General features: G+C 36.0%; 1 protein-coding gene across 1 annotated transcript in view; it reads left to right on the forward strand.

Moving 5' to 3' along the window:
• The window catches only part of ZNF407 (zinc finger protein 407), a 344964-nt gene that overhangs the window by 243854 nt on the left and 81938 nt on the right, over positions 1 to 19172 (forward strand). The window contains exon 8 of the mRNA XM_054059750.1: positions 1041 to 1219. Within this exon, the coding sequence (XP_053915725.1) occupies positions 1041 to 1219 (179 nt within the window). The remainder of the gene's footprint in view (positions 1 to 1040; positions 1220 to 19172) is intronic.

A 19172-nucleotide genomic window follows, 5' to 3' on the forward strand; every position in this document is an offset into this window, starting at 1 on the left:
TCTTTGGCAGCACCGTAAGGCAGATATCAGTTTTACTATGACCATCTCCAAGGGAGAGACAAGCATTCCAACAGAACTCCAAGCTGCTACTTCCAGTTTATTTCGGGGGTCCTTTTTTTAGGTGCCTGTTACTGTGGTATTTCTAGCAGTGACAGTTGCTCAAAATACTACTGTTGTCTTACTTGAATATTTGTGAGGTATTACATATTCATATAATTCGCTTGAGTGTGTACTTTTTTCAGTTAAACTGAGTTACTATTCTTAGTTTGACAATATTAATAGTCTACAGTACTAAGAAAGTCTGAAAAAATTCGTACCCAGGCTGTTATTTTGATTCAAGAATAAATATAAGGGTTATTTCTGATTGAAATAAATGAAGGAGGAGTATTTTTTTATGTGAGATTCTTCACACACTTTGAAGAAGTAGGAAATTCTAGTTCCAAAAGTAGTTTTGGAATAAGACTGCAATATTTTAAAGTCTGGAAATTAAAAAATAGTGTCATATCACGGATCTCTTTGTGTATAAAATAAACTGTGAGATCTTTTTCTATTCATTGTTTTTCAGAAATATCATTGGAAACATTTCTTTGACATGCATAAAGCTAATTGTATATAAATTCTGACTTTTATGCATGAAAACCCCACTGCTTCGACAAAAGCTGTACTTAAGATGTGAATCAGAATTTGTATTTTCAGGAAGGTATAAACTTGAACAACTCAATTCTCTTTTCTAGGATCAGCTCATAAGTTGAGATGAGAATCGGTGGAATATCCCTGCAGAAATAATTCACAGAAATTCCTATGGAATCTAGGAACTGTGTAGGAAAGGTTCATGTGACCTCCGTTGGGGATGTTAAAGGCATCTATACATTTCAGTTTGCCTAACTTCAATACTTTTGCTTAATTTGGGCAGAGAGTGAAAAATTAATAACGACTACTCATTTTCTGTTATAACACTAGTTTTTATTTGTTTGATTAGTAGGGAATCAATTGCTATATAACTTATTGCTTTTTTTCTTTTTTTTTTCATCACTTTTTAGGTCTAACTGTGCTGAAAATATCCGTAAACACATCTTACATACAGGAAAGCATGAAGGAGTAAAAATGTATAACTGTCCTAAGTGTGACTATGGAACCAATATCCCTGTGGAATTCCGTAATCATTTGAAAGAACTGCACCCAGACATTGAAAATCCTGATCTGGCATACCTGCATGCTGGTAAGATCATTCTTCCCTTTGCGAACAAATTCTTCTCTTTTCTATCTAAGCATGCTTAAATGATTGCAATAAGAAAGCTAGCTGTTACATTATTATCATTTATTCTGTAGAAGAACATGATTTTAAAATGGGCTTAGTCCTCTTTTTTCAAGGGGGGAAGGTTATGCATTAAGCACGTGAAATCCATTCATGTTTCATGAGCAACACTTGCAGTTCTATCTGTAAACATCAGAAGTGCATGCTATTTGGTTGTCTCATTTCAAAATCTAGTTGAACTTTTATAAAGCAATATTTTTTCTAGCATTTGTATTAAATTCCTCTGCCCACCATATTCTCCCAAGAATAGAATTCCTTGAGAAATACAGTGGCAAATTAATATACTGCTTTAAAAATTCTTAGATGTTATTACAAAAAAGCAGGCAATATTTAACATTAAAGATTAGAACAGCAGAGATCAATCAATAACTTACGTGTATGTTTTGAGGCTTTATGTTAGTGAATACATGCATGGAAGCAACTAGAGGAATTTAAAACAAAAAATTGGTCTAAACGGGAATTAAAAACAGAAAAGTAGTTCTTTCTGTTTAGGAGCAAGATTGTGATTTCTTTTCATAGTTCTACAGTTCAGAATAGAAGGCAGAAGTTTAATGAGAGCATCAAGATAGGAAAAGAATAAGAGTTCAATGGCAAGAGGTTAGGAGAAGTGATACAAAATTAGACTGCAGCTTGAATGAAATATGATCTTAACTCAGGAGAGGCAGATAACTTAGATATCACTGGGCAAGAAGACAAGTTAGAGCAGTGGGAAAAAAAAGAACAGATGGTGAGAAGAAAGAGTTGGGGAATCCAGAAGAGGAAGAAGCTGTGTGGGCCAAATTCTCCCCAAGATGCAAATTAATCTTCCATTGAAGTACTACTATTAGTACTGCTGTCTCAGATTTGAATCTTCCTCTGTAAGGAATTGATCTCATAATTTTTGAGACCCTTGTACCAGTAAAAAACATGACATAAAGAGCTTTGGTTCAACTCTGTGCAGTGGGTACACTCAAGTTATTTTAAAACCTCTCAGTCTTCTCAGAATGACTGCTTGCTTTTCTGACTAGAGGCAGTGTAGTATTTGTACCATATATTTCTATTTGCCAAGTATTCCACTTCATTTTGGAACCAATCATCATGTCATGTCAGCATATGGTGGATAATATCTGGATGTGCAAACAAAATGCCAGTTGGCTGAATACCAATTTCAAAATAGGTCAGAAAACTGATCATATTTCACTGTAGTTCTCACTGAAATGAATGAATATTCAACTTGAAGCTTAAATCCAGACATTGTTGGATTTTTGCTACAAAAATACCACTTAAAATAATATGAAACCTTAAAATGCTTCCAATAGACAGATACACAGACATAACACAGATATAACACTGGTAGAATTACTAACATTTTTGTTCAAATTTAACTAATCATTTTAAGTTTTTACATTACTTATTTACACAGATATAGTCTAGAACAAATTTCTCATTGCAGCACGCTGTGGTTAAAACTATTCCACTTGCCTCTCTTGGCAACGTAGGAAAGCTGTCATCAATGTGTTGTATACTAATGATACCTATTTTCTATACATGCATTCTTACACAGGAGAAATCCCCCCCACACTAAACAGAGTACTGTATAAACATATTAGGACTAGCAAGAACTGGGTGTCACGTAATTACTTCCAGACTAGCCTAGAACTGGTATACAATAAAAGTGTGTTGCCTAATCCTATCGCTAAAAGGGTGATACTGTATTTTCCTCTCATGGAGAAACAGGGTTAAAGCAGGACCTAGGTGATAATTGTGCATTCACATCAGAGTTAAATTAAAGGAGTTTTTATTTCTTCTCTTCGATCCATTTCTGACTGCTGGACTTCTGAGAGTTAAAGGCTTTAGAGAAGATTTTTAGAGGAATGAGGGGAGTAACTCCCATGCCCTGGCTAACATCCCTTATCAAAATAAGATTTGTTCCGTGTCTGGTTCACAGTTACTGATTACTTATTGGTTATTGGCTGCACCCACAGAGAATCCACAACACAACACAGAACCCTTTAGGATGATAGGAGTGTGAAAGTGTCATACAAGATCATTTTTTTTTGGTTAAACATGTTTGTCTGTCTTTTGTGTTCTAATATTGCTTTGTAATGGGAAAGCCAGCCTCTCTGCTTCTTTGAGCAGAATAGAAATAGAATAAGTTTCATCACTGGGAAGGAGACAAACACAAACTCCATCCACTGTGCAGAACTCCTTTACCACAAACCACCAAGAATGGAGCTGTGGGTTACCTTTAGGATGTGACTGTTTTTCATGTGAACTTAAGATTATCAGTTGGATTTCTGATCCGAAATTAATGCCCTTTGCAATATGATGGTCTGATACTAACTTCTGCTCAGCTTTCTTTGGCAATTAGTGTACTGCTTTATGAGGTCAGTGGCAGGAAGGAGCTTGACGAATCTGCGTTTCTAAAGGAGAGGCTGTGGAACGTGGAAGGCAGAACAGGTTAGATTCTACATGAGTAAGGATGATACTGGAATTGATAGGTAATAGCACTTTCTGTTCTGTGCGAGGAACTGGTACATGGAAATGCCACAAATCAGGTCTTCAGACTTCCCCATTTTTGCTGCAGGGAGATATTTATCTATAGAACTGTATTCCTTAAAAACATGACAAAGAACTATTATATGTTTTAAAATAATAAGAATCTAGAGAATACTTCTGTCTTTAATTTAAAAACATGTACCAGATTTGAACAGCAGGCCTTTAGTGCATCTAAAATTATGGAATGACTTTGAAAGATTACATGTGAAATACCAATTTCCAAATTTAACCTCTGATTTTTATAGAAAAGCATTTAATCTATTTTTGAAATGCCATTGTGTGTTGTTCTGTAAGAGCTTCATGCCTGTTTCTTGGTATCCTCTGACCCATTTTCTTAAGGGTTGTGTTGAAATTAAAGTTTTGTTTAAAAAAAATCAGAAATTCAGTGATTGTTGATTATCCACAATATTCACTTATTTTCTTTAAAAAATCACATTTAGGACACTGATAGATTTAATAGCTGTTGTCGAACAGAAACAGGCTTTCTAGCAAGCTCAGGAATCCTGCAGTTAATGTTTTAGTCATGGAGATTTGGTTCCAATGGAAGCTATTCATATTATTCTTGTTTCAATGTGCAAATCTGAAAATTTGTCATTACAGATGGAAAGTTAATACAATAAGTGAGTGAATTGTCATATCATGTTGATGACTGTCATTTTGGTGATTGTCATTTAAAAATGAGATTATTTGCTAAAGTAAATTTTTCTGAGTTATTTACTGTGGACTTGTCTATATGGAGAGTCTCAGAGCAAACTGAAGAAATTTTTGGATCAGTTCTTGTGTGTATTACGTTTCCAAGTTTCTTGGATATGTATTTTCTTCCAACTGATGCTACATCTCAAGACTGAGTGGAACTGAGCCTGGATACTTTGGGACAGTGGAAGGGCCTGTACCTGTGGTAGAAATTGTGGTTGGTAGTCCAGGTATTTTTCTCAATGCTTTGTCTGCTTTGGAGCAGCATCACTTGTTAGTGATAATTTCAGTTTGAACTATACGTTCATCATTGTCTTATAAACATAATTCTATTATGATGCATTATTTATATCCAAAGAACATAACATCTGTGGCTTAACATTTCCTTTACTCCAAAAGCTGCAGACCCCATGGCATCTCACTGTGTGCACAGTTGTCTTCTGTGGATACTTCTGTGGATATTTTTGTCTATAAGGCAAAAAGCTCTTCAGAGAGAAGAGGAACAGTTTGGTCATTATTGTTTTCATGATCATGTTGAAAGTTATGCAGTGATACATTTTTTTGTTTTGTTTTCTGTATAGTTATTTGTGTGTTGCACTGTTAGAATGAACATGGTCTCCCAGAATGAACACTACATAAGGAAATCAGAATAACCCAGTTTTTCACTGAACTCGTGGTAATGGTAGGTTGCCCTCTGAGTTTCCCTACCTGCAAAACAGGTGCAATGCCTATGTGGTTTGGGTGAAAAAGCTTCTGCTTGAAAATGGCTTCCCAACGGTCAAAAATGTGATTGGGGAACTCAAGACACTGAACAGAGAATTTGGAGGTGTTCCACTTAATTTAAAATTAGCAGTCATACAAAAATCTTTCTTTGAAGTTTTCTTTCTTTCTTTTTTTAAGAAAATCAGGGAAGGCAGATCAATTTATTGTACTCTTTGGTAAGTTTTTTTTTACTTTGAAAGTGGTACTAAGCTTGCAAAGCACTCAAGTTATACAGTGTGCTTTGAGAGAGTATTCCACACTAGGTCTGCAAGTTGAAGTGGAGGATGGCTTACCCTTATGGATCCTGACAGAGCTAAAAGCGTGAGCTGCTTCCCCTCACTGCACAGACATGTTTTGGGGCATGCTTGGAAGTACAGCTTTGTGTGCCTGTGCCTCGGTGAAAATTATAAGTGCCTCTGGGGTTGTGCATCCACAGAACAAAGATCGTGACAATCGTGTTTTGGCAGTTGGCTGCCTACATGGTGATTGAACGCTTTAGTGCTCGTGAAGAGTTACATAATTCATGACCAAAATGATAGATAGGTACTTGATTATAGTGTATGAGTTGCTTCACAGGGAGAAAATATCAGACATGAGCTACACTTAATCTAGCTGAGAAAAGCCTAAGAAAAATCAGTTATTGAAGGCATAGTCAGGCAAATTGAAATTAGAAACAAGGTGCAAACACTTAAATATGAGGTCGATTGAGCTCTGGCAGCAACTAGCAGAAGAAATTATCCCTGTTCCATTCCTTTGAGCCTTGAGAAGACTGGATGTCTTTCTGAAAGACAGGTTTTAGGAGAGCCCAATGTTGCTAGGTTCACTGCTAAACTAATTAAGTGTTATTTAAGGGGCTTTGATATGCCAGAAGTTAGACCATTATCTAATGGTCCTTTCTGCTCTTAAATCTTAAAACAGTGTTAATATACGTCCTATCGGTAAGGGTAGTGCTTGTGAATTTAAAGTGCTTAGGTAGTGTGATAGCAAAGGGATAGCTGAGGAGACACATAAGTCCCCCAAAGTGATCTTCCTCCTAGAGATGACGTTCCTGTCAGTGGCACTAATTCTTTGAGCCTGAAGGACCTGTGCCAGACTAGAGGTGCCCTCGCCTAAAATAAGCTTGGTATGTCACTAAATCTTTACTAAAATATATCGGAACATTTATTTATTTGTTTTTTAAAGGTGTTTGAAGAATCCTTATGAAATTCTGTTCTTTTAGTTGGCAGCTCTTAGAAGAGCAATGAAGCGGGTGAAGGGGCTGGAGAACAAGTCTTATGAGGAGTGGCTGAGGAAGGTGGGGTTGTTTAGCCTTGAGAAGAGGAGGTGAGACCTTATTGCTCTCTACAACTACCTGAAAGGAGGTTGTAGAGAGGAGGGTGCTGGCCTTTTCTCCCAAGTGACAGGACAGGACAAGAGGGAATGGCCTCAAGCTCCACCAGGGGAGGTTCAGGCTGGACATCAGAAAAAAATTTTTCACAGAAATGGTTATTGGGTACTGGAACAGCTGCCCAGGGAGGTGGTTGAGTCACCATCCGTGGAGGTATTTAAACAACAGGTGGATGAGGTGCTCAGGGGCATGGTTTAGTGGCTGATAAGAATGGTTGGACTCGATGATCCAAGAGGTCTTTTCTAACCTGGTGATTCTATGATTCTGATTCTCTTACTGTGTTATTGGCTCCTGAGATCTGAAATTGATGAAAAGGCAGTTCAATTAATCATCTGTTCACCAATCCAGGCCTACATCCTGTTCTTTGTGAGATTAGGGGAAGAGAAGGAATGTTTTAGTTCTTTCCAGAGGGCAGTGAGAATGAGAAAAGTTTGCCACAAGTACTTTTATGCACATTTGAAAAATATTTTTCCAGATGTTTTTTAAGTGCAATTTACTAAAGGCTGTGCTCTCTTCGCATTTCTCTTTCAGTTTCTTTAGCTTGTGAGAAACAATGCTGTACTAGCAACCTGCAACATGATTACATCATCAACAAGGGACAAAATTGTGATCCTATCAGTTGTAACAGTTGCAATATTCATGAATGGAATTCTGAAAGTTCAACTAGTTAATCCCAAATAAAATTGTGATCTTTATCCCCCTTGACAGCTACATTTATCAAATTATTAAGAGAAAAAATTGATTGCTAAAAGTTATGGTGTGATCTATTATGTGATTTTATCAAGGTATAACTGTATTACCAAGTGGAAACTGCAGACTTATTCAGAATGTGAATTGGACACACATAACCTGATAATATAGCAATTGTACTAGTATCCTCGTTCTTTTCTACTTCTAAATTTTTCTTCTTTTTTTCCTTGTCCTTTCCTTGCATCTTCTGACTCTTTAGTAGAAATTATAGTTGAAAAAAAATAGGAAAGATGAAGTATTAAAAACCTGTTTACTATTACTCTTAGCATTCATCAAACTACAAAAATATAAAACTATTGAATGCTATTTATGAATGAAAAAATGGAAATATAAGTCAGTTGAATATCGATGCAAACTTGTAATTTATACCTTAAGTAAAGTAAAACAAAGAGTGGATACATAGTTTTGTTTGCAAGCATATTTAACTTTTTTTGTTGGAACAGTTATGTTCTTAGTCTTTATCACTGTCTAAATAAAATACTTTAAATGCTGTAATTTGAAACAATATGAAAAATCCGTCATTGCTAGATATAGGCAAATCAGGAAAAACCTTTTGCAGTAGCGGAATGCTGCTTGGGTTTCTAGTCAGATAAAACATTATTTTTGATGGCTGGTATACTTAAAAAAAAAAAAAAGGCAGCAGCAGCTCTGCTTCAAACAGGTTTGCTCTTGTCATAGCTATTAGTGCCAGTCTTTCAATAGCATGTCATGTTGATTGGCAGACACTTTCTTTCCTCTTTTGTGAAGAATAATAATTTCAGTGTGCGCTTGAAATAAAAACCTAGTATAAATGATTTTCTGTTTGTAAAAGAGAAAGCTAGGTTCCTTATAACCTATGCAGATTACGTATTATTGTGTTTCAGGAAAAAAAAAAATCTACATTTTTGAAAAAAAATAAAAACTAAGTCTGATTATTTTTTAGAACTATCTTCCACTAGAAGCCTTTTTATGCCTAGCAGAGCTTCTACACCCAGTATCTTTATCTGGGTGGTCGTATCAACAGGGTTTGTTCTTTCCAGGTAACAAGTAAAGCAGAAAAAATATTTAAACTATTTTTTCTTTTTTTTTCTATTACATAGCTTTTGCTACTTCTGTTGAAGAGCTTAGTAACTCCTTTCATAGTCCCTTAGTTGCTTTTCCTCAACAGTCAGCATATATTGCTGCTGAGTGACATGAGAGATAATGTTGGAATATTTTGAGGCAAATATTCCATCATATAATATGCAAAACCCACCACTGTTAATTTTAGAATTATTCTATAAGTTGATGGTATCCTCAGATAAGAGTGGAGACCATGAATTGCACTGAGCAAAGAATGTTCATAATATTGTTTTAAAGGGCAAGGAGCGTATGCCAAAGTCTAGAACACTTCTTAAAATGTCTGGACAGTAGAGGTATAGTGTCTGTCACGTTGTATGCCATTTTTCCATTGGATAGCTGGCAATCAACTGCAGGGCCATCACACAAATGGTTTTCATGTTGTCCGTAGCACCAGTGGTATTTGTAGTCACAATCCTGCATTCTTTTCAATGCCTTCTACCCGTGCCGCACTGTCCTGGGGATTTCCTAGCTGTCACCGTTACTTTCTGAAGAACTATCCCAGCTTGTCACAGGGCAACTAATGTTTTGTGGGGTGAGCTTTTACTCCTGAGCAGCTTGAATCTCTTTGTCCATGTCTAAATATTTAATCTGGGTGTTGGGTTGTGCCTGCTTTACTGTCGTTCCTCTGCATGGCATTCTGATTTCCAAGGCGGGTAACCATGCAGCTGACCTGGAAGAGAGGTGTTCCACTCTGGCTGATACAGAAACCCTCATCAGTTTTGAAATTTTCTGTTGACCTCTAATGCCCACTTTGTATCTGCTCTCAAAACACCATTAGATGGGCATCTGCTTTGCAAATTCCTTGCCTTGTGTTAGTAGCCATACGCCACGGCCCTGCTGGTGTTCGTAAAGACTGTTGCCTCTGCAAGGATAGGTAAGAAGGTGGTCTTGCTCCAAGCTATTATTTCATTATACTAATGGATAAAATATCCTTCATGAGAAATGAGAGCTATTATTGCCTATTTGGTGCTAAAAATAGGATATCCTAACATAAAACTTCTAAAGCAAGGCTGGACTATTAAAGTACAGAAGTAGAAGAAAGCTCTTAAAAGACACAACAGCTGTCTAGAAAGACAAAATTATTTAGTTCTGCTGGAAAATATATGTACCTAATAGTATGTTAAAGGAAACAATAAAATAAAACAATAACAATAAAAGGAAAGATTAGTATTGAAATATCCACATGTTAAAATTCTGAGAAAAACACCAAAATAGGTGTTATCAAGATCATCAAAAGAACTTTTCAAACAAACAAAAAAAAGAAATGAACCTTACAGAAGGAATAAAAAAGAAGGGTGAATAATGCATAGGAGTAATTCAGGACTTTTTTATATGGAGGTAATACTATACTCTGAACATTTAAATTGCTTTCCTGTTAGGAGAAGGTTTGTAACAGTTGATCTGTTTATCACCCAGGGAAATTACAAGTTATGTGAGAGTTCTAAGAAATTTAAAGCTGTCAGTTGTTTTTATTTTTAAATGAAATTAAATGTAAAATGTAAGATGCAACTTGAAGAAGAAAAAGAAAATGTTGATTTAAAATGTTTTGTGAATTTTTAATATATATAATATATTAAGCATAAATATTTGATTTTTTAAATGATACATGGAATATTATGCCTTTATATTAAGTATTTTAATTAATTATTAACAAGATATAATTAATAATTTTGTATAAATTGTATTTGTATGAAAATTTCAATAATTAGTATCTGTAAATAAATAAATATTAAAACTATCACTTATACAGTAAGTATAAGAACTTACTGTACTTCCAAGACCTGGGAGCACTATATTTCAGTATAACCACATAGCAGAGTGTATTTTGCCTAGGTAATGGCACTACCTCTCAAAGTTTTTCACTGTAACTGCTCGTTATTTAGAGAACACTTTAAATTTTCTCTTTCTTTGAGATGCTACCAACATTTCAACAAATTGCACTGAAAGGATGTGCTCTTGATAAAAAAAATATTAACATTTGTAAGTCTGCTTTGATTTGCAAGTCATTGAATTTTCAGTATTTTAAAATTTTCAATATTTTAATATTTTAAAAAATATATGAAAAAATTATTCAATTATTCCACAATATTTGTGCCACAAAATTGCACAAATAATAGCAAATATTTCCAGAATCAGAAAGATGTTGAAGCAAATGTGGATAATGATAAGTATGAAATATTTGAAACAAGTGTTCATTTTGTGCTCAGTACTTTGCTATTTTGTGTCATGAATGAGGAGAAGGCCCCTCAGCAATAATTGCGCCAATGAATTACAAATCATTGGCATTCCATGCTGATTTTTTAAATTCTTTTAGGCTTTCTTTTTGTTTGCGTTCATTGATCCAATGCATGTTGTACCAAATTTCCATTAATTTCTTGATGTGGCATCTTGGATCCTGACCTTTAGTAAGTAGGGTGCCTTGTCTGTCTGAAACACATGTTCTTTTGTACGTCTAATTTCTATTTTACTTCCAATAGTTCTTCATAATTTTTCCCATCTTTTCATTCACCAGATCTTTGGTATCTTTCAAATGCTAAATGCTCTCCCATATATCCTTAGTAACCATGCTGGATTTTTCTGTCCTTTTTAATATTTAGATTTTATTGGATGAATGTAGATTGCACCTTCTCTAACTGTGTCTTAAATAATTGCCACTTAAGGGAATTAAGAAGTACAAGGGAAGGAAAATGCTGACCCATAGACTAAGCAGAAGGAAAAAACGTTCCCACTGGGTCCAATTTCCTAAGAAGGACCATCAGGATAGTGACTAGGACCTGAAATTATGGGCAGAATGACCTCTAAAAAATTATCAGTTCAAAGAGAAGCTTGTCTATAACTGTTTGCACTAAAGAAAATTAAGATAGGTAGAAGTCTCACAGGAGAAAGATTCCTTCACTTTTCTTGGTGAACATATAACAGCATAAGATGAAACTATACGTCATATAAATACACTGCATGCTGACTATCTATAATTCTTTCATCATGTCAAAAAACCATGGAGGCAGATATCATATCTCTTAACTCCCAGTGGGCCAGTTAGTGGGGAACCCCTTTTTCTAAATGAGAAGAAAGTACATCTTCTGAATTTAAGATATTTTATGGAGGTCTTGCATTTGTTGGAAAGAGTGCATGCTCATCAGTATCTGATGTCAAAGAAATGGTTTATACTAAAGAAACTACTGCAGATTGAATACAGATGTTTTCATTCTCTGAGTCATTACAGTATGATTTTCATGTAATGTTCTCTGATAGTAAAAAGACCTTAAAGTGAGCACAATTTTCATATAAATGGCATAGGAAACTGAGCATTAGTGAAAAGTTTGGGCTGCAGATAATACAAATCACCATTTCAGTCTCCACATGACTGGATGAAAGGTACTTCTGGTTTAAATGGATGCCCTTCCAGTAGCTTGGGTCTGAGAAATACAGGAGATGTCAGACTTCTGGAGGCAAACTTGCTGGACAAGTTTCTGCAGTGTAGTTCAGAGAACCTCTCAGTTGTTTGGAGGAGATCAGTTACTGTTTGTCACAATCCCTGCTTAGATAACATTTCAGAAACTTAGATAATTGTTGCTGGAAGAGTTTTTCATTAATGATCATTGTACTGTAGCTAAGGGAGAGAGCTAGTTGCTATACAGTGTTTACGAATATAATATATAAAGTACTTACAAAAAAAAGCCATTAAAATAGCTACCATTTACATGCTAAGCTATTTCCCTACCTCTTTTTTTACCTTGCCAAAATGGTACCTTTTATTCAAAGCCTAGGAAGTAATAGCAGGTAACAGTTCTCAAAATACCATTTATAGAAGATTTAAAACAATTTATCTGCTTTGAAGTAAGAGTGTCCGAAGGAAGCATGACTTGAAAAAAAAAATTTTCATATCTAATAATCAAGTTTTTATCTTTTTTTGCTATCTCAAGAGACATTGGAAATATTTAGGCAAATATTTTGAATATGGCATTGATTTTAGATTCAGGTAATATATACCTGAAATTCAGAACTCAGTTTGAAGAGTTTGAAGTTGGGAGTTCTTAAACAACCAATTACACACTTAGAAAAAAATATGTTTTTTTACAGTAGTTTTTAGTGAAATAAAAAGAATGAGCCATTGTGAAGTGTCCGGAGTCCTCACGTATAAGTGGCTGCCACCACCACAAAATGCCTATAAAGTTACTTCAATCAATTCAAGATAGCCTTTTCAGCTAAGGATTTACCTATAAGTTCTTACTGTTCCAATAGTATTCAGTATTATGTTATTTGTTGTTGACCTTTTTTTTTTAATATATTTAAAATTTGCTGAACTGCTTGTGCTTTCTTTTACCCACTCAAGCAAAAATCCTGAAATATGAAGTCAGAGATTTATCAGTGTATGAAAATCATGAAATCTCAGTTATCTGTAATTCAGTCCAGCCCAGCCTTTACTGGTATTATAGGTCTGGAGGGCTAAGACAGCAGGGGAATTCAATCCTCTGTTCTCTTTTGTATTTGTGCTGGGTTGTTTGTTGCCAGTGGTGTTTCCTTCAAAACTCAAAACCAACCGATTAAATATATTTCTTGGAATGTCTTGAGCTAACAGTTCTAAACCCAAATTTATAGCTCTTTCCATATTTGATGACTGATATGTAACAAAAACAAATTCTAAGAGAAAAATGGAAGAGAGGCACCAATTGCAGAAAGATTTGGTCAGGTTCAGGGATACTACCTGAGTATGGAAGTCACACAAAGAGTAAATGGTTATAAATTGCTAAAACCAGTATAAAGTTCCTGAGGGTTTTGGGAAAGCAGAGAGAACTAATGATACCTTGATATGGAGACCAGACTCCTCATTCTCAAAGTACTTGAACTGTGTTGCCATCTTCTCACCCAAAAATGGAGAAAATGATTGATGCTTTAAATGATGGCGGATGCTTTTGTGTAAGGTAACTCAGACTCGAGCACAAAGCAGGTTTCAATAGGTGGCTGTGCAGGTTCACAAGTGTCTCATGACCTAAAGATCATCCACTTTGTAATGTCAGTGCTTGCTCTCTGTGGTGAGTCTGCTGTGCAGTATGCAAAAACAATGCTTTAATCTGATGTCTCCGTTGAGACATGGGACACTTTAAGGCATGTTCAATTTTTTTTTATCTTTTTTGAAGGTTTTATCAGCTTTGTCTTTGCTTAAGCTCACAGGCTTTTTTTTTAATTTCTTTGCCTAACTAGGATTTTCAAAATAAATGCAGATCCTTTCATATTAGCATTAATAGGTAAACTGAGCTGATTAAAATTAGTTTTGCCAGTGTTTTTTAAAGAAAATCATCGTAGAATTTGCAGTCTGATTGCTCCTGATACTGACTGGCAGAAATAGGTCTCTTTCTTGGCTAATGTGGAAATACAGATGTTATAGAAAGAAATGGCAAATGTAAAATTGTACTTAAGCTTAAAATTTAAAGTTTATATTGGTAATGATTTTAGTGCATTTGACTTTAGCTTTCACTAGCATAATATAACATAGTGTTACATTACATTTCTCAAAGCAGCTCCTTGTGTCTCAAAATACTGTTGTGTACCTGCTATTGACTTCACTGGGCATACATGTCTAAGTATTGGTGGAACATTAGTATCTGTATCTTTTGTTAGGTTTTTATTCATTTACAACAGTATTTAGAATCACAAAATCATAGAATGATTTGGGTTGGAATGGATCTTAAAGATCATCCAGTTCCAACCCCCGCTGCCACGGGCAGGGACACCTCCCACTAGATCAGACTGCCCAAGGCCCCATCCATCCTGGCCTTGAACACCTCCAGGGATGGGGCACCCACAGCTTCCCTGGGCAACCTGTGCCAGTGCCTCACTAACCTCACAGGAAAAACCTTCCTCCTAGTATCTAGTCTAAATCTACCCTTTTCCAGCTTAAAACCATTACCCCTCATCCTATCATTACATTCCCTGGTAAAGAGCCCCTCCCCAGCTTTCCTGTAGGCCTCACGTAAGTTCTGGAAGGCTGCTGTAAGGTCTCCCAGAGCCTTCTCTTCTCCAGGCTGAACTAGCACAGCTCTCTCAGCCTGTCCTTGTACGGGAGGTGCTCCAGCCCTCTGATCATCTTCATGTTCCTCCTCTGGACTTGCTCTAACAGATCCATGTCCTTCCTATTCTGAGGACTCCAGATCTGAACAGAGGGCAAAGAGAGTGGAGTAGAGGGGGAGAATCACCTCCACCTGCAATGTGCAAAGAAATATGAACATAGATTTAAAAATCACAGATAATTTCTAGTAGGTTTTGGCCATATAGGATGAATGGAGCCAAATTATTGTCCTCATTTTTCAAGAATTTTTGAATATAAATAGACCCATATAAGCACTTAACAGTGTTTTTTTCCAGGATTTACTGCTAGATTGCATATTTGAAGAATTATTACAATGCGTCCTAAGCTTTTAAGATATTGTGGTAATTTTTAAGAAGTCTGAGGTGGTTTGGAAAGGCCATGCCATCTCACTAACTCATATTTTAATACAAAAAAAAATCACATTAGTTATATATAAATAAGCATAATTTCTAACACTCAAGTAAATGAGTACAATGTTGTATAGAAGAAATTGCAGTGTTCAAAACAGAGAGAAATAGAACCAATCCAGGTTATCAGTCTGTATGTTGTTATGCTGAAATACTATACCCTGCTACAGTATGGATTGTACACAGCAAGATGCTTTCCAGTAATTAAAGGCCTTAGGCTTCTGAGATGCTTAGACCTAAGCATCTAAGTGTGGTTATTGGTACAGTTATATGAGGTAGGAGATAACTTAAATGGCAGATTTTCACTTTCCAGTAAACTTCTGGTTTTTTGCTTATTTGTTTTAGAAATGGAGTTTTAAGTGTATTGAACTGTTATGAATGTCTCTCAGCAAAGTAAGGACTATGACTTTGTAGATGATATTGAGAGATTGAATTTGTCTAATTGGGTAAGTTTTTAGTTTTTATAAGGTGGAATAGATATGTCATGAAATATGAAACTGAATTTATTTCATCTGTGTCATTCCAGCACACTTATTTGGCATAGAAAAACTGTATTTATAGTTCACACATTGCTAAAAGTACCTGTGATAAATCTATGGTTCTGCAGTATCATAATTTGGTTTAATTTTTATAATATATAACCAAAATTTCATTGCCTATTGTTGTATTTAAAGGATTGTTAATCTGCATTGATTTCTTAGTTTGGTATGGATTCTGAACTGAAAAATACAGTACATCACTGACTGTTCTATCACCTGACAGGGACTGATAAAGCATCCGTGCAGAAAGTGTCAGAAAAGGTTAATATTTATTGATTTTATGGCGCTACAACCAATGTAGTTTTGCCATCAAAGATGTATGGCCACCAGCAATGGAATCTGTAAAATTGCAGGTTGGACGCTAGTTTTTATTATAACCTATGCCAGTATTCTGGCCTTAAAAAGTGACAGATATTTAATTTAGGACAAAAGGCTTTGAATGTGCAGCTTCTGTATACCTGCAATGGGAATTTAGTATTCTAAAATGAAACCCAAGCACAGTGCTTTAAACCTTAAGGCGGGGGGGGGGGGGGGGGGGGGGGGGGGGGGGGGGGGGGGGGGTAGGGGGGTGTGGAAACGCAACCTTGCATTGCAAATGACAATCACATTTAGCCTTTTCATCCACTCAACTATGTGCTATTGATCTGTAGAGGGTGCCTAAGCAAGTGATAGCTGAAATTATGAGCAATAAAGGGCTTGCTTCTTCAAACAAAAAAGTATATAATTAGTGGGAGTGGAGGAGGGGGCAGAGCCTGTGTTCAGTTTTAAAGGCATTTAAACAAGATGGACTGGGTGCAACAGCAGTGTTTAAGTGTACACAAGAAGAAATCTGATTGCCTTAAAGCATAAATCTACACGGTCTGGTTGCAGCTTGTGTGTAAAAATTAGGCATACGCTCCAGCCTTTACATTTATCTCCATCAGGGTTTGCATGACAGAAAGACAGTCTGTTGGTTTGCCTACATCAGCAGGGGAGAGGAGAATCTTGTGACGCTTTGGTTCTTCTAAATGCATCCATAATTTGCGTTGTTATTCTATTTTTCATTTAACTGACTCTTGATATCAACTTTTTCATAACTGATAGTTCTGTTGGTATTTCTGGAAGGTTTTAGATTTACAGAATAGTTTGGTTTAGAAGGCACCCTTAAAGATAATCTATTCCAACCCCCCTGCAGTGAGCAGGGACTTCTTCAACTAGATCAGGTTGCTCAGAGCCCCATCCAGCCTGATCTTGAGTGTTTCCAGGGTTAGCACTTCTACCACCTCTCTGGGCAACCTGTTAGTAAAATATGTTTTCCTTATATCTAGTCTAAATTTACCCTCTTTTAGTTTAAAACCATTTCCCCTTCTCTTATCACTATGGACCCTGCTAAAAAGTTTGTCCCCATCTGTCCTATAAGCCCCCTTTAAGTACTGAAAGGCTGCAGTAAGGTCCCTGTGGAGCCTTGTCTTCTCAGGCTGAACAATGCCAAGCTTTTCAGCCTGTCTTCATGGGAGAACTGCTCCACCCTTCTGTTCATTTTTGTGGCCCTCCTCTGTACCTGCTCCAACAGGTCCATATCTTTCCTGTGCTGAGGACTCCAGAGCTGAATGCAGTACTGCAGGTGGGGTCTCACCAGAGCAGAGAAAAGAGACAGAATCGCTTCCTTCGACATGTTGGCCACACTTCTTTTGATGGAGCCTGGGATGCGGTTGTCTTTCTGGGCTAGGAGTGCACATTGTTGGTGCACGTCCAGCTTTTCATCCACCAGTACACCCAAGTCCTTCTCCACAGGACTTCTTTTCAAGACGATGGAAGAATACTTGCTGAAGTGCTGAAAATTAGTCTGGTAAAATACATATGCACGTGCATAGACCTCATACAAGCAAGTTGGTAGGGAATAGTAGCAGGATCCAGCCCCAGATCTTAAGAATCTCTGTTTGACTAATATTTATTACAGAACCGATATTTTTATGCTGCAGATTTGCATGCAGATTTTTCTCCCCTACTTTCTTTAAGATTCAGGATCAGGGAGAACAGTAACAGTGAGTCTGATTCTGAAGAAAAACTAATGATAATTCAGCAGTAAGGAACTCTTATTCTAACCTGACCAGTAGAATAAATTGCATGGCATACAGTAAACATGCTTTAGATCGCCTCTTTTCTGTACCACATTTTTCTGTTGAGCTTTATACCAGCAGTTTGTCTGGGTTCTTTTTCCCCAGACAGCTTGCCCATTTTATTGTGCTCATTTAGAGGAAAGAAAAACTGTTTGTCTCAGTGAAAGGCAAGAGAACAGTGAGTGGAAAACTACTTTTATAGCTAAAATACCATTATAATATATGGCAACTAAAATTCTAAAATTGAAAGAGAAGATACAAGAGAAAAATCTTAAATCATATTTTTAAAGCCACTGACAATTTGAAATATTCCCCATGAAAATTTCTATTTTTTTCATCTTCCTTTTTTGAGCTTAGTAAAATGTGATTTTTAAAATGATTGTTAAAATAACTTGTTTAATTTCAATAACTCAAATAAGAACCATTCCTCATATAACTCCACCTTTTTTATTTTAATGGCTATGTCATTAATCTAACATTTCCCATTTTTATTGTGCTTCATTTTTCCCCCCTTCTGATCACTTTAAATTATGAATATGAAACAGCACACATTCAGCAGCAGCATGCTCTGGCTGCATTTTGACATCCCTTTTACACCTTTATACTCGAGTTTTGAACTTCCAGTACATCCAGGTGCTAACAACATCGTGGCTGTATGGTGCCCATGAGTGACTTTCAAGCTACAGCTCTGGATGGCAGCTTAGTGACAGGTTTTTCAAACAATATATTTCACTTTTTTTTTTTTAAATTAAATATAAATACTATAAACTATTTGTTGTACTTTATAACACCTTCACCTCAAAACTGGTCATTGCCCTAGGTAGTGTTTGATATGTTACATTGTTAGCTGATTTTAAACAATAATTTTGTGGAATTATTACTTAGTTCATAATGTAATTAAACTTTACCTGACAATACACAACGGAAGCCATATATTTATTTTAGATTGTGTAACCATGAGATGACTTCATTGCTTAAATCATTATAATTCATTGAGTAAATAAAACTAACTTATTATGCACTTTTCCTGCACAAATTTGATATAAAACTAAAGGATAAGGAAGAAAAGAAGTTCATTCAAGACCGCAGCTCATTGAATGATTATGCTGATGGGTAAGGCAGCACTCTGGCTGTTCTGCTTGTGCCTATATGAAGCAACAAGGAAAATGAGGAGACCAGAAATTTCTTAGAATTTAGATTCTATTTGTAGTGCCCAGGCTTTTTGATTGATCTTCAGATGGAGAATGTGAATGGTCTGTGATCTACACTAATATTGCTCTAAACACCTGTCTGTGTACATGCACCGTGTGCTTTAACAGTAGTGTTGCAGAATAACTATGAATCTACAACTTCCAACATAAAGCCCAGGACAAAAAGTAGTATCTGCTTATCTTTTGTTAAGAAAAACATGACCCAGAAATCATTGCATTGAATTTCAGGTCTGAGTGAGAGTATGAAACCAAAGTAATGTTATTGAAATCGCTGTACCTCTA

The sequence above is a fragment of the Cuculus canorus genome, chromosome 2 (assembly GCF_017976375.1).
Source record: "Cuculus canorus isolate bCucCan1 chromosome 2, bCucCan1.pri, whole genome shotgun sequence".
Lineage (NCBI taxonomy): Eukaryota > Metazoa > Chordata > Aves > Cuculiformes > Cuculidae > Cuculus > Cuculus canorus.